Source organism: Callospermophilus lateralis, chromosome 6 (assembly GCF_048772815.1).
Source record: "Callospermophilus lateralis isolate mCalLat2 chromosome 6, mCalLat2.hap1, whole genome shotgun sequence".
Classification (NCBI taxonomy): Eukaryota; Metazoa; Chordata; class Mammalia; order Rodentia; family Sciuridae; genus Callospermophilus; species Callospermophilus lateralis.
In genome coordinates this window covers 109,654,205-109,678,968 of record NC_135310.1, presented here as the reverse complement: position 1 = coordinate 109,678,968, position 24,764 = coordinate 109,654,205, and the positions used below count along the sequence as shown (strand labels likewise).

At 36.5% G+C, this 24,764-nt stretch overlaps 1 protein-coding gene across 8 annotated transcripts in view; it reads left to right on the top strand.

The window, feature by feature from the left end:
• The window catches only part of Runx2 (RUNX family transcription factor 2), a 214,065-nt gene that overhangs the window by 187,492 nt on the left and 1,809 nt on the right, over positions 1–24,764 (top strand). For 3 of the 8 annotated variants that reach the window (XM_076860124.1, XM_076860129.1, XM_076860127.1), the window contains one exon: positions 24,354–24,419. The exons of 3 other annotated variants lie outside the window; for them this stretch is intronic. In XM_076860124.1, the coding sequence (XP_076716239.1) occupies positions 24,354–24,419 (66 nt within the window). Of the gene's footprint in view, positions 1–21,280; positions 21,336–24,353; positions 24,420–24,764 lie in introns of all 8 variants that reach the window. 2 more of the 8 variants (XM_076860131.1, XM_076860128.1) reach the window with 1 other exon arrangement.

Sequence of the window (24,764 nt, the reverse complement as noted above, 5' to 3'; positions counted from 1 at the left end):
TATGGAAGATTTTTCTCTGTAATTGTGAGATTTTTAAAACATAGAATAAATTTAAGAACTATAATATTTCTGAAAGTTTTTAAAAATACTATTTAAGCAGATAGTCTTGAGTTTCTTCATTCAAAATATTTAAAAAAATTTCACTTAACTGCACAGGACTATTGAAGAATTATTCCTTTTTCTGACTCTCAGTTATCAAACTTCTCTTTCCAAAGATCAAAGAATAGTCATTAGTCTAGTAAGTAAAGTTAACTAAGATATTATTTTATCACTACTAGAAAATCTAGAAATTGCCAGTGGAAAAATGCATTTGGTTACTGGAGGTCTGTCAGGAGGATTGTTTTATGTAATTTCAAACCCAGTGGTGTTTGATATTGTTCACTTAAAAAAGTTCCTTAAAACCTAGTCTTTACCAAGTCCCCTGAGTCAAGTTTTTGAAACCAGCAGCTTCAGTAATGTGCCAAGTATATGTGAGCATTCATTTAACATAGCAGCTCTAATGCACAGGAGGGAACAACGCCTTAAGAAAGGTTAAAAGGAAAACTCCAGCAATTAATACTAATAAACCAGAAAGTTAAAGTAACCATAATAAAACATCTACTTTTTACTACAGACCCATTCCTTTATTAAGAGCCACCTGTTTGGTAAACATACCTCTGCCACAGCAGCCACGGGCAAGTAATTAAGTTTAATAGGAGCTGCTCTTATTTTGAAGAAGTTCTCTGTTTAAAGCCACAGAGGGGGAAGTTATTAAATTTAATGGACCCTAAACAAAGGCAAAGCCCTGTGTTAACAATGGAATGCTTAATATTCATCTCCATTTTTATCAACCATGATTGATTGGATGTTTTTTTGCATTCTGTAAGTCAAAATTTATTATGCTTTCTTTCCCAAAAAATAGGTTATCTTTTGACAAGAGCAGATGTGTTTTAATCTAACTTGGATCTCAGTTTACTCTAACTTTTGATTTACTTGTGCTGAGGACCAAAGAAGTGGTTTCTATTTCTGCTAGATCAGTTGGAGGTAGTTGACCCTGCTTACAAAATTGACTTAAGTTTGATTATATGACTAATTACAGTTATTTGTAGCTAGACTGAGGCACGAAAGCTCAGATGAAACCTCTCTACATAGTTTGACTCTGGTTTTATACGTGGTTCTTGTCAGTTGTTGTTGTGAGGATTTAGTTCTGACACATGTACAACCACCCACACATAGGGAAAAGATTTAGTAATGAAAGGAATCATGCTTATGCAGGAATGGTGAACACATGGTTGTAAATTTTATTGAAAGATTTGCTGTAGTCTCCTTTTCATAGAAGTAAACCTGGGAGTGTGAGCCTCATTTCACCAAAAGTATTAATTTTCTCGTGATACAATGGTTTCTCTGGTGCACTGTATCTGAGAAGAAGGTTGAAGCAATTTAACTTAGGAAACCGGAGTTTTATTTTCAATGTCACTAAAGATTCTTTGGTATTTGAAGATAAATCAGTTCATTTATTATGTCTCAATGGTCCTGTATAAATTAATTACTCAAAATTGCCCATCTATATGACTCTAGAGGTTCTGCAAGGATTAAGATGACATCGGTCCATTTGTTCTTAGGACTTTTAGTAAGAAAGTTTGCCTTACCAAGTGAATGCCAGTGGAAAACTGCATTGCATCACTAGTTTCAAAAGAGTAGAAAAATGATATTATGTATGTGTTTTTAAATCAATACATATTTTTTAGACTAGTTTTAGGTTTACAGAAAAAGTGAGCAGAAAGTACAGAGTTCCCACATCTCTCCTATTATCTTCTGTTCTACTTTAACCCTTTACTTACATCTTGCATTTGTTACAACTGATGAATCAATATTGATACATTGTTAGGAAATTAAGTCTATAGTTTACCTTAGGCTTCCTTCAAAGTGTTATGCAATACTATAGGTTTTGACAATATGTGTACTACCACGTATCCACCACTATAGAATCATACAGAATAGTTTCCCTACCCTATATATCCCCTATGTATCTTGCCCCCTCTTCTCTCCTCCCAAGGAGAGTTGATATAAATGACTGCCTAAAGGGGAATGTTTAGAAATGGGCAAAATTAAGAAAAATTAGCAGCTACAGATATTTTTACTGTCTCTTTGGTTTTGCCTTTTTGAGAATGTCATATAGTTGGAATCACACAATATGTAGCTTTTTCGGACTGGCTTCTTTCACTGAGTAATACGTATTTAAGTCTCCTCCATGTCTTTTCATAGCTTAAGAGGAGGGAGCATTTTTTCTACTATTTAATAGTGTTATTTAGTAAGGATGCTGTTGTAGTTTTTAAAACATTAGGATTTTCTCGTTGCACCTAGAAATAATATCTCCCTAATTCCTTTTGTTACTTTGTCAGTGATCTTTCTTGTTAGAAAATATTTTATGCATTTCTTCCTAAGGAAGTAGTTCCTCTGCCATAAACTGTTATCAAATGGTTTTCCATATCTTTAGTATCTTTAGTCTGTTTTTTTAATTAAAAATATTTTTCTTAATTTTTGCTCATAGATAACATTTCTAAACATTCACCTTTAGGCAGTCATTTATATCAACTCAAGTATAAAATAGACCTAGTTAAAGATAACAATCCATTTATGCCATTACCTAGCTACCTTCAAGAATATTTGACTCTTTGGTTAAAGAGTACTCCTTTTCTCTTGCAGATGTCTGGCATTTCTGAAATATGCCATATGCTGCTTTCCACTTCCATGCAGCCCACTTCTCTGCATTGGTAGGGAGGATCCTGTTGTTCCCTCTTAGGAATTCCCATTTCAGCTACCACTTTCCTCTTAGTGATCATTCTCTTATCTAAAATCTGCTCTGTGTCATCTCTATATTTTGGACACACCTCTAATGTGTACAGATCTTCTTTTAGTATAATATTTTGATTATGTGCTGTTTTCTTTCTATAGAAAGTAAACTTCTCAAGGACAGTGCCTTTGAATCCTTATAGCTTGGCACAGTTTTTGGCATATAGTAGGTGCTTGGTAATGTGCAATGAAACAAGTATTAGTTTAGAAAGAAGATAGGAAAAAAAAGGAAGAAGGGCAGGTAGAAGAAGAAAGGGAAAAAGAAGAAAAAAGATATTGTTCACCTGGAATAACAAAGAAAGGGCAAAACAAGGGAAACTTTATTACTGATAAGGACAGGAAATAGTGCAGTAAGTGTGTATATAAGCAGTATGTATTTTTTAAAGTCTCTAAGACTTTTTGCAATGTGTTTCATATTTAGAACACATATCAAGACTACATCTGTTTCCAGAACTTGTTGCTAGCAGTTAGTAATAATGCCAAGACATACTTTAGGTCCAGTTTGAAATCAAATGATCAAATAGTATTTTTGATTTCTAATTTAGAATCTGACAATAATTATAGTCATCATGTAATAAAGTATAAAAGTTTTTTTCTGAGAAATGATAGAAATTATATTAACTAAGTTGTAAACCAAAGGCAAAGGTATTCCTCTAAAAGAGAGCAAAAGTTCTGGTTTTGACAACTTATTTCTCATGAACTCTTACCTTCTTCAAGTTGGAATTTTTATATACTCCTGTTCCGTTTTGAACCTTTTCTATGGGATGTGGTTTAATGTCACCTCACTGTCATGGTCAGTGGTCTGTGGGTGCACTGTAGTTTGTCAGTGTCCGTCTTAATGCCTGGTACCAGAGTCGAACTCCTCCTTTATTTTTAGCCTTTGCTAGGGTGGGCTAAAATGGCTGTTTTTCTTTTGGTGACCACATCGCACTATTTTTTCATATTTGTCCACTCAGTCAAGCTGCATTTTCCCCATTTTTTAACTTTTTAAAGCTGCTTTTAAAAATCTGTGTATGATACTTTCCTGTTGTTCTTGTTAGGCTTATCTCATTTAATTCAGGTAATAATTTTTGCCTACCAAGAGCTTTATAGACTTTAATAATGTCATATGATAATAGTCTTTTGTATTCCTTCCTAGGTAAGAATCCTTTTTTCAGTTCATTTCAATTTAGCCCAGCAAGTATTTAGCATATACCTAAAATGTGCTTAGGCAGGCAAGGAATGAAAAAAGACATTCAGACAAGAAATTTTTAGTCTCACCAAGAAAATAACAGAAAGCCAATATGACACAGTTTTATCATGTAGCCAGCCTGTGCAGATGTAAGAATAAACAAAGAATGCTCAGGATTTTAGTGAAAGGAAACTTTTTGTTTATTTTACCCATCTGCTCTATTAATTCACATCTATAACCACTTTAAAATCATTTCCTTTAGGAAAATTTAAAAATCCATTTGCTCTGTACAGATGATACTTTGAGTTGCTTCAATGATTATATTTTCAACTTGAAAAAAATTACCTGTGTTGTTTGTGGCTTCATAATGTTTTTAAAGATATGACCAGAATAGATAAGATTTTATATATATAATATAATATATATATATAATATATAAAAATATATATAATATATATAATATATATCATATATATATATTATATATATATATATATGTATATATATTTTTTTTAGCTATGTTGAAAGCTCCCCTAGGCCAAGGGCCTGGCCTCCTGATCCTTTTCAATCTCTTTGTAATTCCTACTTCAGTACTCTTTATGTGTCTGCTCATGGGATGTACTTGGCATTCAGCAGGAAAGGCTACCCAGTAGTCAGTGCTGCAAGCTTCAGAGTTACTGATGGGATGTCTGTCATTAGAGATTGGCTAATAGATGTAGAGGTGGGGTACTGTAGGAGACTAATGATATTTCCATTTACCTTAATTTCAACTTCCATAAATACAAGGGTCCCAACACGTGATGTATTATGGAATTTGCTAATATCTCAGATGAAGTAAAATAAAATTGTTAACCCTGTATTTTAACATATACCCACCCATGTGCATGTATTTACCTACTTGCTGAATTTAAAATGAATATACATACGTATAAATATTCTTGACAGGCCTATTTTTGCCATATTAATAAAAATAAACCAAGGTAATACTTTGTTCAGGAAAAATGAGACCATTAAAATCACTAGGTTTTAGTATCATTTTGTTACTTCATTGAGCATTGACCTCTTAGGAAATATTAATTGATCACTGCTGGTAGAAAAAGAACAAAAAAACTGCATGATTATTTTAAATTAGCTCTTAGGTTTGCTAATATGTAGAAATAGTTATGAGGGAAACTAGAAAATAGGTAACTAAACAAGTAAAAAACCCTTTTTATAATTAATATATGATAGGATTAATATATTATTATAAGATAAAATTTTACTTTTTATAGCTGAAAAAAAGATAAGATCTTATATATTCTTGTCATATCTTAAGAAGCGTTATGAAGCCGCACACAACACAGGTAATTTTTTCAAGTTGAAAATATAATCATTGAAGCCACTCAAAGTATCATCTGTACAGACAGAATGGATTTTTAAATTTTCCTAAAGGAAATGGCTTTAAAGATTATAGATGTGAATTAATAGAGCATATGGGTAAGACAAACGAGCAAACAAACAAAAAGTGACAGCACTTTTATTTGAATTGTTCCAAGTTATTTGTGGACAGTACTTTATTTTGTCTGTCTTCCTGAAGAGCAGCAACAGGAAGGCATATGTTATTTATTTAATTGGGACAGAGTTTAAGTAACTCTGTCAGAGGTAAACCAAGGACCCCATTTGAATGACTGTACTGTCTAAATTACTGTGTTTTTTTTTTAATGCGACTCAAGAAATTACTGAATTTCAAATCCCTGAAAGTCATATAAGTTAAAATAAAATGGGGCCCAGGTAGCATTATTCCTTAATATCTCAAAGGATATTTTCCTTAAATAGGAAGATGTCATGTCTTTTCCAGAGAGACTGTGGTCTTAGTGGTTAACTTAGAAATAAAACCAAGCATGATTGACTAGAATAAGACCAGTGTTTCAGTATCTGAAGTTTACTGCTCTCTCTCCAACCAAAATGTTCACTGTTCCAGCTCCCTGTGGTAATTAGTAATAATGCTATATAGTGAAGAGAATAATAATAACAAATAATAATGATGGTTATAAACACACTTTACCTTGTGCCACGCAGAGCAGTGATTCATGATAAATCAATAATTAATCCATTGATGTGGTCACAATAAATCCATAGACAATTAAGAAAGATCTTATCTAAATAAAAACTACAAAGGAAATAAAACCAGGCTTTAGAAAAGAGGAAAAAAATCTGACAATAATGTTGAGGCGTATAAGGAAACAAACCCCTAAGTTCCTAGACTACACCTTGGAAAAACGACATATTCTCAGCATGGCTTTAAAGGTACATGTAGAATTGACCAAAAAGATGCCAAAGAGGAAAGAGTTGAGTTTGACCCTCTGAATAGACAACAGAGAAATTTAAAGCTGTCCTCTGACCTTCGAAGTGTCACAGGTATCCTTTTAAGAGTTCATAAACCTCAGATAACTTCTGTAATCCAGCAAATGGTTGAAGCATTTGAATTGGAACGTACATCTCAAAAGACGATTAAATCAATACTGATAAAATAATAGTCATTCCATAAACTTGTGTTTATTTGGTTTATCAGGAAAACATTTTCCCATAGACAATTTCCCAAGATCCAGGCATATGGCCTCATGATTAAACACTCATAGCATTGTTGGCAGTGTGTTGGGCACAGAGCTTAGCTAAGAATTGAGGAGCCTCTCTTTTAACTTTGGATGTGCTCCTGGGTTCTTGAGCAGGTCACTGGATTTCTATGGGTCTTAGTTTCCCGTGTGTGAACTGAGTTAGTTGGGCGAGATGTTTTCCAACATAGCATAGTTTTGGATGTCTGTTTTTCTAAATTAAAGCCTGAAAAGGTAGGTTTTCATACAGTAAAGATTTAGTAATCATCATATCAGAAAACTAAATACTATCATCAATAATAACAACAAAGGCTAGGATAGTATTTCATTGAAGAACTAAATTAATAGGAATAACTACAGATTGATGGTAAGAAAATCTTTCTTTTGCACTTCAGTAGATTCTGAAGGGAAGAACCTAAGGTCAGGTGATTAAAGTAAAAAAGTTATACATCTAGAACTTGATGTTTGATTCCAGTAGAAGCTTAAGGTGAAACCCCATATATGTGTGTGTGTAACACAGTCCATGGACAGATTTTAAACCCCAGATTTAATTTAAAGTTAAGGAACTTTATTTTATTGATATTTTGTATGATTTTATGTAATTTATTTGCATTAATCTTCTTTACCTGAGAATGGCTATAATGAGGTATAATTTATCTTTCTGGAGAAATGAGCCAAGAGTTACCAAGACACAAGAACAAGTAAATTATGCTGGGACCAGTAATCCCTATCTGTAATTCCAGCTACTCAATAGGCTGAGGCAGGAGGATTGCTTGGGCCCAGGAGTTACAGATAGCTTGGGCAGTATAGCAAGACTCTACCTCAAAAAAAAAAGAAAAAAGTGAATTCTGTTAAGAAAACATATGAGATCAGAGGAAAGGCTTTCTATATTAAAGAAATTAGATATACTTAGAGAAAGTGTGATTTGAATCACAACAGAGTTCCTTTTACTAGTTACAGATTTTAAATATGTGAATAAAGTATACTTCCTGGAAAAAAAATGAACCATTTTTGTCATAGTGTTTTATGATCACATGATAAAAATGTCTATTAATACAAATTATTACCAACATTAAATTCACTCATTCATTGAACAATGTTCTACTCACTAGATGGACTCAGTAGATCCTGATGGACAAGGCAGAAAAATGCATGGAACTTTTGCTATTGGCTTATGACATAGAGATTAAACATTTAGTCTTTGGAACCTGATTTCCTGGGTGCAAGTCCAGACTTCTTCACCCACTAGCTGTATCATTGGAGAGTTTACTCAGCTGGTTCATTCCTCATTTCTTTGTTGGAAAAATGGGCATATGGTAATAACAGTGATAATAGTAATACTTTAAACAATGCCTCAAAAGATTGTTTAAAGAATGTGTAAAGCCCTTAGAGTAATGGCACTCAGTAATTGTTAGCTGTCACAGGAAAGGAAAGCAATTGAAAATATGAAAATATTAACCAGAGATAGATATGTACTATGAAAAAAGTAAAACTAGGTGATGTGAGTCAGTCTTTGAGCTGAGATCTCAATAACAAGGACTTGACACTGTGAAGATCAGGAGAAGGGAGAACATTCCAGGTGGTAAGAAAAGCTAGTGAAAGAGCCCTTAGGTAGTAAGGATTTGGAGTGTTCAAGAAGGATGCCCCATGGCTGGAGTATGTAGACAACAGGAAGTCAGGGACTTCAAGCGCCTCTACTGATCAAGATCAGGGTTTTGGATTTGCTGTTGTGTGTGTGCAGTGTTAACTTTGTCAGGTGTCAAGCAGAGCTATGATGCAGACTGATTTCTGTTTACAAATGACCACTCTCACTGTTGAGTAGAGAATTAGAAGTGGGTAAAGAAGGAAGAAAAGAGTGTGGTCTGTAGGTGTGACAGTCACTCTTATGGAAGGATGGTGGCTTGCCCAGAAGTGGTGGGATGGAGCTGCTGGAGTGAAGAGAAGAGCATTTGGCTAGGTCATCAAAAGCCTTTTGTAGGTGCTTTCTCCCAATTGTTAGTTTACTTTGAAAGGAGAAATATTGCATCTTATAAATTTTTAATTATTGTTTTGATACTATTCATACACTCCAAAATGAAGTGGTAATTCAGGAATTACTTGACTTATTAGGTGAGTACAGAACCACCCACCTGGAAAATTCAGTCCAGAAATCTATTTTAACAACCAAATTGTTTTGTTTGGTTGAAAATTATTAATTTTCAAAAATCAGATTAACAATAATCTGATTATTTCCAGTAGCTTCCCTTCTTTGGCACTGTGTAAACCCAGACTTCAGTTTAGTAGTGTATAATGATGAGATGAATTTTGAGTATTGTATGTTCTCTTCCTCTAAAAACGCAGGTAGTATGTTTTCCTATCTTTCATAGCTTTTTCACACCAGTTCCTTTTGCTGCTTTTAAAATGGACTGAAATAAAAATTGCCAGGTGTGACTAAACTGGCTCTGCTGGTCATGTTGGGTAGTGTATGGCAGTGTCCTTGAAGTAAAGAAAATGCTGAGCAAGAGACTAGTAGTAACTCCAGCTTGTAAGCTAATAACCCTGCATTTGAGAAAAGTTCAAAGCTGAGCAATATATTAGCACTTGTCCTCTTCATGAATGGAACAGACATCCAGCACAGCTTCTTCCTAGAGGACTAGGAAATTGGGGCACATCTGAAATAGAAAGGCTCTTTAACTAAGGATGAGGAACTCATTCTAAGCAGAACCTTAACCACAAGCTATAATTAAAAGAGAAAGCTTTAAATAAGTAAAACTGGCGGCATAACCGTTGTACTAAGCCATTACTCCCTCCTCAGATCCGTTAACTGCCCTAAAAAGAGCTTCTTTCTGGGCTGGGGCTGTAGCTCAGTGGCAGAGTGCTTGCCTAGCATGCGTGATGGCACTGAGTTTGATTCTCAGCACCACATAAAATAAACAAACAAAACAAAGGCAATTCTGTCCATCTACAACTACAAAAAAAAATTTTTTAAGAAAGAGCTTCTTCCTCATGAAAATCTTCAGTTTGGGAGCTATAGAAATTAGCTTCAAGACCTTATGGATATATGAGCAGTTTTTCCTACATTTCCTGTTTGAAAAGTAACAAAATTCCTGCTGAGCTTGGTCGCGTTTCCTCTTCTGCTTGTAATCCCAAAACACAGAGGTGTGTGTATTGAAAATCACTAGAGCCATTTGTTTGTTGGTTTATTTTAAAAGAATGGGGAACTGTAGAGTCAGGACCTAGAAAGCACATTTCCCAGTGCACTAAGCTACTGAAACTGTACTTGATGGCTTTATTTGAGTTTTGGAAGTTCAAAGGACCCAGAAGAAGATGCCATTCAAAGGGAATCCATGTGGGAAATAAAGAATAATTCTAAGAGCTCTGAAAACTTCATAGGTTGAAACTGGATGACAGATCTGCTGTTTCTTTTGCTGAAAGATGTACTTTTCAACCTTTCTGTGGACTTTTTATTTAGAAGGGTACAGTAAAAGAGAATCTAAGTTAAAAAAAAAATCACTGTAAGGAGAGTGCAAAGCCAGACTAACAAATAGCAAATAATGAGCCACTGGATAAAAAATTGTCTAGTAGTTTTTAAAAGAAATAAGCTGTAAAGAGAGGGTGATCTACTAGAAAGATGGGTGTTTTCTCCCCATGAGCCAGAGGGTCTGAATCCTATTGGTACAGATGTATTATAATTAAATTGCCTCATCTGAAGATGAGAGGCTAGGCTTGCTCATCCTCACAGTTCTTTCCAGTTATGGCTTTTTACTGATCTTTTTAACTACATTATTGAAAATCATCTCAAAAATGGGTTAGAGAGATAGGTAACTAAATACATAGTTAAGGAAACTTAAAGCTAGAAAACTGAAGATACGGTTATATTTCAGCTCTTTGTAGTTTCCGAAGCTGCTATTTGAAGTGTTGGTTTTGGCTTCATAGAACCACAGCTTATGCCATGGGTCCCTAATGGATGCTAATCTGCATCTTTTGCTCTTCTTTACTATACTTCCTGGTAACTAAAAAACTATTTCATCAAAGTGAACCCCACCTGAGAGTCTTCCTACAAATACTTTAATAAAATTAAATTTCAAACTGCATATTATAGAACTTCTCATTGAAAATTTGAAAAAATATTCCTGAAGGTTTCTAGAAGTCAAATAGAACCAGTTTGGGTTATGTAGAAAGTGAAATAGAGCCATTCACATTGAGTGAAAATGCTTAAGTTACCAAAAAATGTGGCAGAAAAGGAGGCTTTAAAAAATATAATAATGAGGTTATCACTGAGAGAAACAGGGAAAGAATAAAAAGATAAAAATACAGTCTGTGTGTTAGGATTGTTGAGTTCTCACAGCACCACATTGCATGTGAAGAGGCCCATGGCCCAGCACAGTTAACTGACAAGTATACTCTGTTAGCCTGTCAAGATGCTGTCTTCAAAGGCACCGGCCCAAAGGCAGTGTTAGCCAGGAGACCGAGCCTTGGACAGGTGCAAAGAACATGAAGAAAAAAACTAAGGACTCCAGCAGGAAGGAGGAGGCATCTTCAGAAGCATCTTCTGCTGTAGTTCAGGAACTCCAGAGACTAAGGAAATTAAAAAGACCCAGGACACTCACATCATCTGAAATCGTAACTTTTCTGAAGGCAGAAATTACTTAAGGCTTAGAGATGAAGTATACCATATTAGAACCTACAACAAATTAAGTGCAGAGAAAAATGGGAATAATCATACCAACCAAGTCTGAAGTTGAAAATAAAAATGGTTCCAGGTCCCTCTATGAATACCAAAAATCCACAGATTCTCAAGTTCCTCATATAAGAAGATGCAGTATTTGCATATAACCTGTGAACATCCTCCTATGTATTTTAAATCATCTCTAGATTACATATAACACCTAGAACAATGTGAATGCTATGTAACTAATTGTTTTAAATATTGTTTTAAATACATAGAAAACACTTTGACAGACATTATCTTATTTAATCACTACAAAACTCATTGGAGTATCACTATCATTATGGTTTGTAGTTTGCCAGTAGGAAATTAGGGCTTAGAGACAAAGACTTGTCTTGAGTCACATGTGAAAGAGAGGGAGAATAAAAACCCAACCCCAGGTCTTTGACTCCAAATAATTTACTTTTTCCTACTATGCTTTATCATAGGAATCTCTACTTCAAAACCAGACTTTTGCTACAGAAGCCCAAATGGGTATCATCCAAAGAAGAATTTTATCTCACTGTTCTTAAAAAAAAAAAAAAAAACCTTTATTTTATTTATTTATTTTTATGTGGTGCTGAGGATCCAACACAGTGCCCCACGCATGATAGGTGAGCGTTCATCGCTGAGCCACAATCCCAGCCCAATATTTTACTGTTCTTAAAGGCCACAGCTAGATAACACCAGTAGCTCCTACTGAGTAGCCAGCACACATGCTTGATGCAGGTCAGGGGACTCAAAATAAAGTAAAACTTGCCAAATCTCTAACCAGAAATAGTAGTGGAAATAGTCTATCTCCCAATTTTATAAATAGAAACATTTTATTCTAGAAGCTAAAATGTTCATATTAATGGCATATTAAAATTCAAAGTCTGTGTTTTTATATATAAGAAAAAGAAATTTAAGGCTACTTAAATTATACATAACAAGATATCCTGCCCTGTAGGAATTGAAATGCTGGTATAAAAATTATTTATTTTAACTTCAGATAACTTAAATCAATTTGCTTAAAGAATCTAGAAAAAAAGAATAAAGAAATGTCTCACATTACTCATTGAATGTGTAAATCTAACGTTAGTTTTAACCTCCATTTATCTTAATGATAAAAGTTTTCTTAAAAAACTAATGGTGTTTCTATTTTATTTTGGCTTGTGTTACAAAGTTTTGTTAACAATTACATATTTTTATTTTATGGGCAAATATTCTAAAATGTTGAATTGACATTTTGTAACTGGAGAGAAAACCTAGATTTTTTTTTTGCTCATTGGGTATGTAAGTTTATCACCTCATTTTGAAAACTGTAATGCTGTTTTTTAATGAATGGGACTTCTCTTTACAGGAATTCTAGTAGAATTTTTGATGATAGTTTTGGAATTCTCAGAGTTGTCTCATTTGTAGCAGAATCAGACTTTTAGATCTGAAAAGCCCATTGAGTTAAGTTAGTCAAATTCCCTCCTTTAACTGGATAACATGTTGGTCAGGAAGAAGGAATTCCATCCTTATCATCCTGCTCAGTGGGGGCAGTGTTGGGGCCAGCACCCACATTTCCTACTGTTGGTCCAATGCTCTGGAATTATTTTCTCCTGCTACCTTCCGCATAGGCTGCAGATATTCATTTTTCTTTTCTTTTCTTTTCTCTTCTCTTCTTTTCTTTCCCTTCCTTCCTTCCTCCCTCCCTCCCTCCCTCCCTTCCTTCCTTCCTTCCTTCTGTCCTTCCTTCCGTCCTTCCTTCCTTTTTTATTGCTGTACATGGCCATTGTGACCTGAAGGAAAAAAACAAAACAGAACAATCTCACCTGGAACCATCTTTTCCTCCTCTTTTGCTCCTTTCCTCTTTTTACCCTAAAATTAAGTCCTTCTGAAGAGATTGAGTAGATTTTGCCTTTCATCTGTAGTAGCACCATCTCTCTTGATCAGTCACCAGCTGTATTGGACCACATCTGGAGTGGTCTCAGTGAACATTATTCTCAGACTGAAAAAAACAGGACTTGGATTTTGTCCTTGGAAGGCGGAGAACTTCACTGTTTGAGGAACTACTACTGGAGTGCTGTGTGTTTGTCCCTTGTCCCACAGCTCACTGAGCAGACCTTACTTACTCTCTCACCAACCTCCCCCCCAACCTCCCCATCTTTTTTTGGGGGGGTCATCAAAACAAGTAGCTCCTCTCAGACACCTTAATACATAATTAGGTGTGTCTGTTTACACTTGGGAGACAGAAGGCTTCACGTCCCAGAGAAATACAAGGAGTCTGGGAGTAGCCACAAACAGATGTTGAAAATGTCCATTTGTGGCAAGTTTATTGCTATAGCACCAGGAATAAACATTGAGATGAAACCCCTCTGGAGGGGTGTATGTGTGTATGTATCAGGAAGAGTGTTATCTAGCAGAGGAGAAAGTGAAAGGAGGTCTCTATTTTTCCCCCCCCCTGATTTCCTGTAGTATTTGTTTATCTCCTAAAACTAGAAAAATTTCACTATTTGACTTTGGCTGTTTGAAGGCTTTTGCCAAATGCTTAACAATCTGTAGGGTTTGATTTCTCTCAAAAAAAAAAAAAAAAAAAAAAAAAAAACCACTCTGAGAACAAGGCTGTATGTAACTAAGATGTGTTTGTTTTTATTTAAATCACTCAGAAGAGAAATCATCTCTTGTCCATTGTTAAAAGAGAGGTTTCAATCAAAGGAAAATTCTACATATTCTAAAATATACAAACAGCTCTTTGAAATTGATGCCAAATCAAACTCTAAAAGGGACGTTTTTCTTGCAGAAGTTTTGAGTTAATTCCGTGTGCAGGGCTTGAGTGGAAAGACTCTGAGACTGTCAGAGGAACGAGTTACTGCAACACCACATTTGGATTTGGAAGTTACATAAGGAGCATTGTCTCAATGTAATGCAGAGACTTTTGTACTGGTTTTAGACTAAATCCTAGCAACAAGGAAAAATAAATTCTTTTCAAAGTAAGTCAATTTTAAATAGAAGGTAATAGTTTGGTCTCTGATGTCACTGGATCCAAATATCTAATGTGAGAAAGCATACTAGCTATCACTTTAAAAATAAATAGTTGAAATGTCCCTAATTTTTAAAGGTACATTGTTGTTTCCATTATTAGGAATTCTGTTTTGTTGAAAAGTAGTACATGCTAGTGAAGGAAGTGTAGTGGTAGTGGGAAAGGAGCACAAATGAGAAACCTAAAGATTTCACTTTGGTTCTGCCACTAAACTAGCTCTGTCCTTGAGATGGGCTTTTTTTTTTTTTTTTTTTTTTTTTTTTGACTAAGCTTTATTATCAGTTGTTACCTATTGTTCCTCCTTTACAGACTCTTTGTGAAGATAGGCCAGATGTATAAAACAGTGAAAAAGTAATGTGCAAATTTGAGATGTTATATTTACTTACTATTTTTGAGAGTCAGTCTTGAATGTGAGAACTGATCATTTACTGGGACTGAAAGGAGTCAGAGAAAGGTTCAATGGGTCAGACAAGAGGGCAAGCCAGGGCACAGGCTAAAATAAGAGATGCACTGGGTTCAGATACCCAGATGTATAGTAGGTCAAGAATGGCAGTTGAAGATGTACCAGTAGAAGTTTGAAGGTACTCACAAACTACATTTGGAGCAAGAATTTAGGTCAGATTTGGTTTTGCCATGATTTAAAAAATATTTTTATATGTTTTTTAATATGAGAGGGTCTATTACACATTAAATATTAGAGTTAAGTAGGACAAAGGTTCCTATTCCTAAGAAATTTAAAAGTCAGTGGAGGCAGGTGATAAGGTGCCCACAGGAGAGTTACCAATGAAGAACTAAGTAACTCCAGAAGGAGAGATTGCTGTGGTGGTGTGGCGGGGGAGGTGGGCAGGTAATGCAAGAATGTACAAAGAAGCTCCCAGGAAGAAGGGGATTGTGAAGTAGATTTTTAAAGACTGCTTAGAATTTCAAGAAACTGAGGTAAGGTAGAAAGGAGAATACTAAGGGCTGAGAGAATAAGGAAAACTAAGGCAGCAGAGATGGGAAAATGAGAAATGGAAAAGGCCTTAGTTTGACTAGATTGTTAAAGTCAAAAAGAAGTAGAATGAGAGACAAGATTGGAAAGGTAAGTTGGGACAAGATTGTTGGTCCTGCAATGTTTGTGTGTATCTAATGCAGAGATCTAGAAATATAAACATGCCTGAGTAGAAAAGCATGACGTGAAGTCACAGGCCAGGTAGGCAGCAAAGAACAAGGAAATTCTAAGGAACCAGGAAGTTGAACAAGAAAGGATTCAGGAATCCAGATAAGCCACCTGAGCGGAAGATACAACACAAACAAAAGAGGACCTTGCATATAAGGCAGCCCTCTGTCACAATCAGGAAGCCTCTTATATATTTCCTCCTAGGACAGGAACCAATCCCAGGGCATGACCAGTCCAGGCCTACCTTGGGGAACAGGTAAGTGGAAGCATCTGACTGTGGAGGGAGAAAGGACGAAAGGACGAAGATGAGGATCTTGGCAGGATGTGCTTTGAAGCCCATGCCTGTTGTCCTGGGCTCTAGATTAATATGGGCTGTGTTAGGCCTTGGGTGGAGGAGTCTGCTGGAGCTGACTTCTGAGACTTGAATAGCACTGTGGTAATTCAGTTCAGTTTCTGAATCTGGGGCATTGGGCAGCTTGAGCCATAGGCCTTAAGGTCCAGGATGGCACCAGCACTGTTGGTTCCTGCCAGGGTACGAAGCCTTTCCAGTCTATTTTGCTTATTTTGGGGAATTGCATTTGAGAAAATGGTTCACCAACACTGTCAGTTTTTGCATGATTCTTCCTTGTAATCAACTGCCACCTAGAGCTGACTTCTCCTTTCCTAGGGCCTATCTTCTGGATCACTAGTAGGTTTGGTTAGACATAGTCTGAGACTGGGCTGATCCTTGATTTATAATGGCTTCTTTATGAAATGGAGAATTAAAATTCTGAAAACACAGTTCAGGAGTGGCAGAAACTGGCCTTTAAGGTGATTGTTGGCTTTTCTTAGTCTCCTTTTTCTACATTAGTAGCATCTCTTTTCTCAGTATTCTTACAGAAGAGTTTGGTTGAACCTGGAGCTGAGTACATGGGATTATTCAGGAACTTCAGGATTCTGAGTCTCAATTCACATATTTTCTAGCTAGGATTGTCTTTTCTGTAATAATAACCTGAGGAATATAAAATGCCATTTGCTTCTGATCACTGAGAACATTAGTAGTAAAAACAGTATCCAAATTCCAGGGCTAGTTAAGCATGGCAAATCAGAGGCAGGCATTAGCCTCCCTATTCTGTGTCCCCCCCATCTTAATCCGAAGGGCTGTCATTGATAATTGATCAGGAGCCTTTTCATCATTGCCCTCCATGAGCTATGGGCAGCTGTTAGAATTCTCTTGAAAATGACCTGAATCTGTGCACCTTAGAGGAGACTGTAGTAGCAGAGCCCCACAGATCTAGGGCCAGATCCCAGGCCACCATTTACTGTAACCCTGAGGAAATAACTTCATTCCTTTGAGCTTGAGTTTAGTTCCCTACAATGGGGTTGGTGACATTGTGTACCCAATAGAAGGGCTTTGGTGGGATAAATCTTCTCTGCAGCACTGGGCCATGACAATGGTATCTCAGTTGCTTGGTTAGCCACTCTTTCTTCTTAGTCAATCTTTGCTAACACCACGGGATACTAAGACTATTAAATCACTTATAGGATTCATATGGTTGTGGAAAAGCAAAGACTGGTCTGTTAAGCAACAGTCAGGTCTGGTTCCCAGCTCATCATCAGGCAGCTTCGAGTCAGAGCATTCCTGCACAATGGGTTTCGGCTTGCTACCAAGCTTGAAGGAAATGTGGCTCAGATTTTTCCACTGATGCACCCCAAAGGGCAGAGGAAAACTAAGGGCTCCTTCACTTCTTCACCATGCCTGCTCTCCCCATTCTTCCCCAAGGAGAATACTTTCAAGTTTCTTGTTGTATCTAAAAATTCATTATGAAGTTTATGTCTATCTTAGTTTTAATATAAAAATAATGTTTTAACTTATTCTAATATCAGTTAAATGTCCCCCTCTAGAAACCCTCCCCCATTTGTTCTCTTCTTGTATTTCATGCCTTCCTATCAGCCAGGCTTTGGTGTATAATATATAACATCTCAACCAGTTCATAAATTTCTGTTTTTAATATAGTCCAAGTTACCACTAGCACAGGCTACAGGAAAATACCAGACTGTCCTCTCCGAATTCAGTCTTTTTTGAAAGATTTACTTAGGAACAATTTATCATTCAGTTGCAATTTTTAAAATAATCTTAATTGACCACATATGTTATCAAATAAGAATTGGTCTTGTAGTCTCTGCCTCCCTATCTCTTCCCACCCCCTCATGTGTGCATGCTCACTACATTCTGCCAGAATGTCAGAAAATTAATTATGCCACTTTAGGCAGATAACATCACAGGAAAGCCTCCCCTGATTTAGGAAAAGATTACTAATATTGAGCTGTTACTTCTATGAGGGAAAGACTATCACTTTTAAACCTCTTTGCCTCTTTTTCCTAGTTCTTCCTCTCTTTAATTGTGGCTCCATGTTTTGGTAGCCATAAGTTATTAGTGGTTTTTAATTTTTCTGTAACTGAAATAAAGTCTGAAAGAGTGGATTTGTCCCTTTTTTCCTCCTCTTTTCCTTTTTTTTTTTTTCCTGGCTAATCGGAGGAACGCAACCACATCTGAAGCCACTTGGCTCATTATGAATTTCATGGAAACTGATTCTCTGAAAGTGTTTCCATATGTGTGTTCCCAATATATCCCATCCTCTCTAAATGGGAGCACAGACGTGTGCATGGGCTGGAAATGGCTTCAGGATGTGACAGAGCAGTCATATGACCGCCACGGCACCGTGGGTGGCCCCTTCTGAAAGACACGGTGTCCTGGGTGCTGGCCTCCTTCCTGCAGCGGATCTGGTTTCAAAGACTATCCACCCTTCCTAGGATTTAAAAAGTTCCTAATCAAGGCCTAGCAGGATCTCTTTTTCTTTTTCCCCGTTCTGTCTCCTACCTCCTTCTCCTTTGGCTCCTTTTTTCTGTCTTAGTCTCCCTCCCAATCTGCATACATGTTCACTCGCACAGCTACTGCCTGCCCCCTTTCCCTTTACAAAAAGGAAATATGCTATTCCAGCAATATCCTTAACATTTGGGTGGATTGAAGGCATGGTTTATGTTTCTGAAGATCGCCAGTCTCCCCTCCCTTTCAGTATTAACATACTTTCACCTTAGAATCAAGCAGTCTTTCAGAATTTGTGAGCATGCAGTGGAAAAGTACAATTCATTACAACACAGAAAACAAATATTTATACTGGATAGTTGAGGGTACTTTTCTCTCTCTTTTTTAAACTATGAAGTTTGCTAGTCATTTCATTATCTTAAAAAATTGATTTCTACTTTCTCATTTTGCTGGTTCCTTCTCCATCAGCATGATTCATTACATTTCTCCCACATATGGCATATTTCCCTAATTATCATCTGATGAAATTAGATTTAATTTAGTGATAAATACTTGATTATTTTTTAGTGTGGAGGGATAAATTCAAGGAATTTCAGAGAACTAATGTAAAAACCCCTGAAGATCTTCATATGGAAAACACAAAGTAATATTTTGCATATAGTTTAAATTTGACTTTTAAGTAATGTTTATATAGCATATCTGCTTATTACATGTTGCCTGCTTGAGACTATGCATACAACTCATCTGTTTAGCAATTTTTTCAAAGTTCTGATCTTTTTTCAGTACTAGATTATGTATCAAGTAGGGTCTAACAGAGATACTTTGTTCTTAATTTGTTTTTTTTTTTTTAGTTGAAAAATGAAAATATTTACCAAAAACAATGATAATACCTTAAAATAAATGGGGCGGCAAAATTTATATACATAAGTGTCCAAGGTGTGCATGGTAAAAAATGATGCTGATAATTTGTACATCACATTGGAAGTCTTTGTGTAACTGTGAGCTCTGCAGAGAGTGCTTGCTTACATTGGTCTGGCAGAGAGGAGAGAGGCGTCTGAGCGCTGAGGGGAAGCTGAGCAAAGCTACTCTGAGGCTCCTGATTGTGTCATACCATGAGGAAGAGGGAGTCATTCTGAGGAGCAGTGGGACATGATTTTAGCAAATAGGGCAGAGGCTTCTCAATATGCCTCCAGTTGCCTCCTTATTTTTTGCCTCTTTATTGCAGAGTTTAGTTGTGCCTTTTAAAAGACAGTGAACCAATGCTTGTGTAGGGGATGATATACTCTTGTTTTAAGGTTCTGCCACCTGTATGACTTTAAGTAGTGATGTGAATGGAAGAATTTCCCATGTCATGGGTATTTTCATGGAATGTAGATCTAAGGAAGCTCAAGGCAGATCCTCTACCCTTTTCCACTGGCATGCTGTGTTAGACTAGTGTAGAACACTGGACTTGAGCTGGGAGAAACATGGAAGAGTCTCAAGCTGCCTCTCAGATCCACCACGTCTGCAGGCTTCCTGTTTTAACTATCAAAGTCATTTATGATTCTTTCTTTTTATTGGTGGTGCTGACCCGTATACTTGCTAGGTAGGTACTCTAACACTGAGTTATACTCCCAGCCCGTACCTATGATTTTTGATACTCTACATACTGGCCCTATACACTTGTCTAGAAAGTCAGAGTCAGACATGTGAGAGTTTTAAGTTTTACCTGTTACTTTGCTCACTCCAAATAAATGCATGGCCTTAATGGCAACATTTAACCCAGGATGTGTTATCCTTCTGATAGGCTATGCATCTCCTTAGAGCTCCCAAACCAAGGGCACCTGTTTACTAGGGGCAAACAGCTACTTGTGGGGCCCCTATATGCAGTGTGAAGTCAAGTGATATAATCATAGACAAGAATAGCTTTGAACTCTGAAATAGAGCTGTACAGTGTTCTTTCAGTATGGAATACATTTTAGGTTTGACATCAGCACTGCTTAATACTTTAAATATATTTCAATATAATTTGACAATTTAATGTGTCAAAAAAAATACTAGCTGTTGTACAGTTACTGATCCTTAGACTCATTAACTTATTCACTTGTTCATCCTTTCATACACCCACTTTTTCTTCATTTTAAGTTCTTACAATGTGTACTGGGTTCTGAGAGAGATGTGGGAAGAAAAAATAAATCCTTTACCACCTAAAGCTGACTATAGTTGAAAAGTATAAGAAATAGCTAATAATTTAATGAAGTAGTAAGGGCCCAAAAGAATGATATAGAAATAAATGATATAGAAATGGAAGAGAAGTGAAGAAGGAAGTTACAGAAGAGAGCAGTTGGAAAGGTTCAGCCAAAGTGTTGCAAAAGGGGAAGAAGCTTCTTAGTTACCCGAGAGCAGCTGCTTTGCAAAGATCTTGTATATGTTCCAATAGAAAGGCTGCCATGAGGGGGTTAATAAAACATTCTTGGGTTTTATTTGAGATTTGTTGAAGCAATAACTCCTACCATTTAAAAGGCCCCAATGAAGCTTTGAAGTTAACACCTCATTGCTGAGAAGCATGATGGCTTTTTGCATGAAATAAATAGGACAGAGGACTGCGAATGTGCCAACATATGTTCAGTTGGGATTCAAAGCCCTTTTCCTTTTTTCTGCCCTGACCTGCCTCTTCAGCTGGGATGTGTAAATTCTGCTGCTTAGAGGGAAAGGTAACATGTTTCTTAGCTGATAGCCCTAAATGGCAAGTACCTCATTGGTCACTCTTCTCAAACTTGGATTTCCTTTTATTTATTTTTTTAATTTTAATTTTAATTTTTTTGTGGTGCTGGGGATTGAACCCAGGGCCTTGTGCATGCAAAGCAGGCACTCTATGAACTGAGCTAGTTCCTCAGCCCCTCCCTTTAATTCTTAATCTTTAATCTTTAATCCTTAATTAAGATCTCCTTTCCCACTTTAAATAAACCATCTATTATTAAATGAGACAATGTATGTTAAAATGAAGGCCTGGAAAAGTCAAGTATTAGCTGTTAGTAGGCTCCGAAGGGGAGACAAAGCAGTATTACATCTCTGTCCTCAAGAGCTCACTCTTCAGTTGGGAGTTAGACATGACCCAGGGTGATAGCATTAGAAAGCAGTGTGTGCAAGATTCAGTGGAGGCTTGCAGGCTGTGAGAATTAAAGAAGTGCAGGGGGTTTCTTTTACTACCTCTTGTTTTGGTTCATCCAGTTTCCACTTTCTCTGAAGACCCTAGGACTCTGATTGGGTTAAGAGAGACTTTTTTCCTTTTTCTTCATAGACTTTGTGGGGAGGGGCAAGATGTTTTTACTTTTAACATTGATTTTATTTTTATTTGAAATTCATAGGCATTTTATTAACATTTTCCCTATGTATATTAGGCTGTGAAAAATTGCTGCTGCTGTTGTTTTAATGAGCAAGGATCTTGAAGCTCTCTTTATGACAACTCCATTTGTTTGCAAGCTGTCGGGCTATGGCTAGAGGTGTAGACAACAGCTTTGGAATGAAATGCATCTGTAGGAAGCCAGCAAGTCCTAAGAGGATCAAACCCTTGACCTTGGTCTCATTCACATTATGCTCTGAGCAACTGAACTAATTGCTCACTATTTAGCAGATTAGATCAACAACAAGGCTAGAAAGAGTTGTTAATATTATCCCCCAAATAGTAATTCTTATTGGGGCAACACTTAGGCATCAGAAGGATCTGGTTAAGTGTTTTTCATTTAGGCAAATATTCTTCTAAGTTGGTAGAGAGGCAGAGAGAGAGGAAGAGCAGGAGGTGAGAGAGAGAGGAGTATCTAACACTGCCTGTCCTTTGTTGGAAGTCAAGAGTGGTCTATTTAGACATGGTTCTGTGTGGTGATGTTGAGTGAATGGCTCCCCTTCTCTGGATTTCAGCTTCTCTGTTTGTCAAATGGGGATTGATTGTAGTTATCTAAGCAGTAAAATATGAGTTTAGACTTTGCCATGAGAATATCTCAACTAGCAGAAGGAGTTCATGGCTAATTTAGGAGTTCTAAGGGCATAGCAGAGTTTTGTTGAAGTCATCTTTATTTATCTAAAAATTCACCTCAGTGTTGAGTTTTCCTTCATATCATATTTACGTTTGTTGTTTAGTGGACTTTTTCTCCAGGGAAAGGCACTGTGTTGATAAGGTTTCAGTAACTTCCATCAGACCCTAACACTCCCAAATGTAGGTTCATGTTCTTTTGAAACTCTTAGAACCAAAAGACCTTCAACTTCTGAGCAGTTTACATGGTTCAGCTTAATGTGCTTAATGTGCTGGACATGGAAGAGGTACATGGATAACAGCAGGAAGAATACATTAGTGTTAAGTCATTCCTTGCTATTTTATTTACTCAGCAGATTTCAGCGAGGAAATATAAACTGGCTCTGGGGAGCTCTGAGGCTACCACATACATTACTGGGATAGTTTGGGGGTTGCATTTATGAACTTAGATTGACGTAATAGCACTTTTGGAACTCTAGACTTTCATCTTGATGACTCTTTTGTTAAGTCAAATTAACATTTTTCTTTAGTTGATTTAATACACAGTGGGTTTTTTTTTTTTTTTTTTTTTTAAGCTCAGTTGTCATAATGGGGCTAGTGACACAAGGTAAGAATAGTTACGACACAGTGTCGAAATAACCAAAGAATGAGATCTCAAGTTTATCTCTAAAACAAGGATTGGAAATACAGATACATACCTACCTATTCAAGGAGAAAGATGTAGTTGTTATTTGCTTTGGCAACAATGATGAAAAATAAACTGAAAACTAGAAAGAGATTTATATTCTTTATTTTTAAGCTTAGGATTCCTCCCACCTCTTTACCATATGTTATTAAGTAAGGAATTACATCATACTACAGCAAATTGCTGATGTTTCTTCATAGAACACTTTGCAGTGTGTTTCAGAAACATTTCTTGGTAACATAAAATGACTAAGCAAATTCCAGGAAATTTTGTCATTTGTAAATTATAAAAATTATTCTGTAATCCCTATAAAGTTCACTTTAGTTCATTTTCTCAAGAAGTGTTAATTCTTAAGATATTACAGTCTAAAACAACTAAAGTGATTGGTCAAATACTGTAAACCTATCGGAAATTTGTTGCATTGTTTTCTATAAACCACAACCAGAGCTCATTAATTGAAAAATGAATGTCAATTTGTGTTAGCTAGCATCCATAAACCAAGAAGTTTCAGTAGTTCTGGCACGTGATGGGTAATAAAAATATCAGCAGAATGTATCAGGTAAAAATAGAGAGGGTCGGGGTGGCAAATTCAAAAACATATTGGAATTTACTAGCAGGGCCCCCATAAAGGGTTTTAATGAGGTTTTTGCATCAAAATAAATGAAACCACATGGAATTTTAATTATTACTATAGTATATTTTAAGTACAAATGCTTATGAGAAGCTTTTTTTTTAACATTAACATGTCTATCTGTGTGAACTCTGCTTCTGTGGGGGCAAACATTGACGTTTTAAGTGCAACTGCTTTCCATTTTAAATTGCTTACATAATTCTGTTTTTTCTCATGTGCTCTAAGTATTGAACTTAATGCATGTAGAAGTGACCTGTCTATAACTATTAGCTCTGCTGACTCAACTTCACCTAGATGCTCTGCAGTGAGAGTCTGCTAAGGAACAGCTGTGCTTCCACTTACTGCTGTAATATTTAGAATAGTGCATAAACATTGAGGGATATCTCAATCTCATCTGTTAAATCTCATCTGTTCCCATTTCTGATTCTGTCATAATCACTGCTTCCACAGTTCAAAACTCAGAATTTCATTTTGGGGAGGGGTGAGGGAGAAGCAAGTTGAGTAGGGAGGGATTTGTGAAAAGCCTAGAGTAGCTGCCTGGCTGCTTAGGTTTTGACTTGTCATCTTGAAAGCTTTTGCTTCTGGTGTCAGAAGCTGCTCACTTGCTTTCCACCCTTAGCAGATGGGCCTGTGGGTTCTGGGACGGGACTAGTGAGGGTGGGAATCTCTGTCTACTCCTCTCCTGAGGTTGTTGCTCCTCCTCTGTCTTGGAAGTCATGGTCATAGGACATTAGAGCTGGAAGGGAACTTAGAGCTCCTCCCCCTCATTTTACAGATGATGACACTGCCACCTCTGACTTCTGCCTCTGGCCTTCCACTCTCAGTAAGAAGAGCCAGGCAGGTGAGACTTTCAAACAATTGTGGGGCTGGGTAGGGCTGGGCTGGGCTGGGCTGTTTGACTGGTACTGTCTGATTTGTGAGAAAAAGTTTTGTTAACTATATGTTCCTTTTATAAGTCACTTTTTATTATAAATGCACATCGTGATACTTACTACTAGCATTTTATGAAGATTATAAGCAATGTGCATTTTAACAAAAATGAAAAACCCTCAATCAGTACCTTTAAAGATGAATATTAGGATTATTCCTTTAATAGACATTATAATATCCAAGAACAAAGGCAGAATAAAAAATGTGACTGAAGAAATAACCTATTCACTTAAGGTCTTAGAGAATTGCCAAGTAT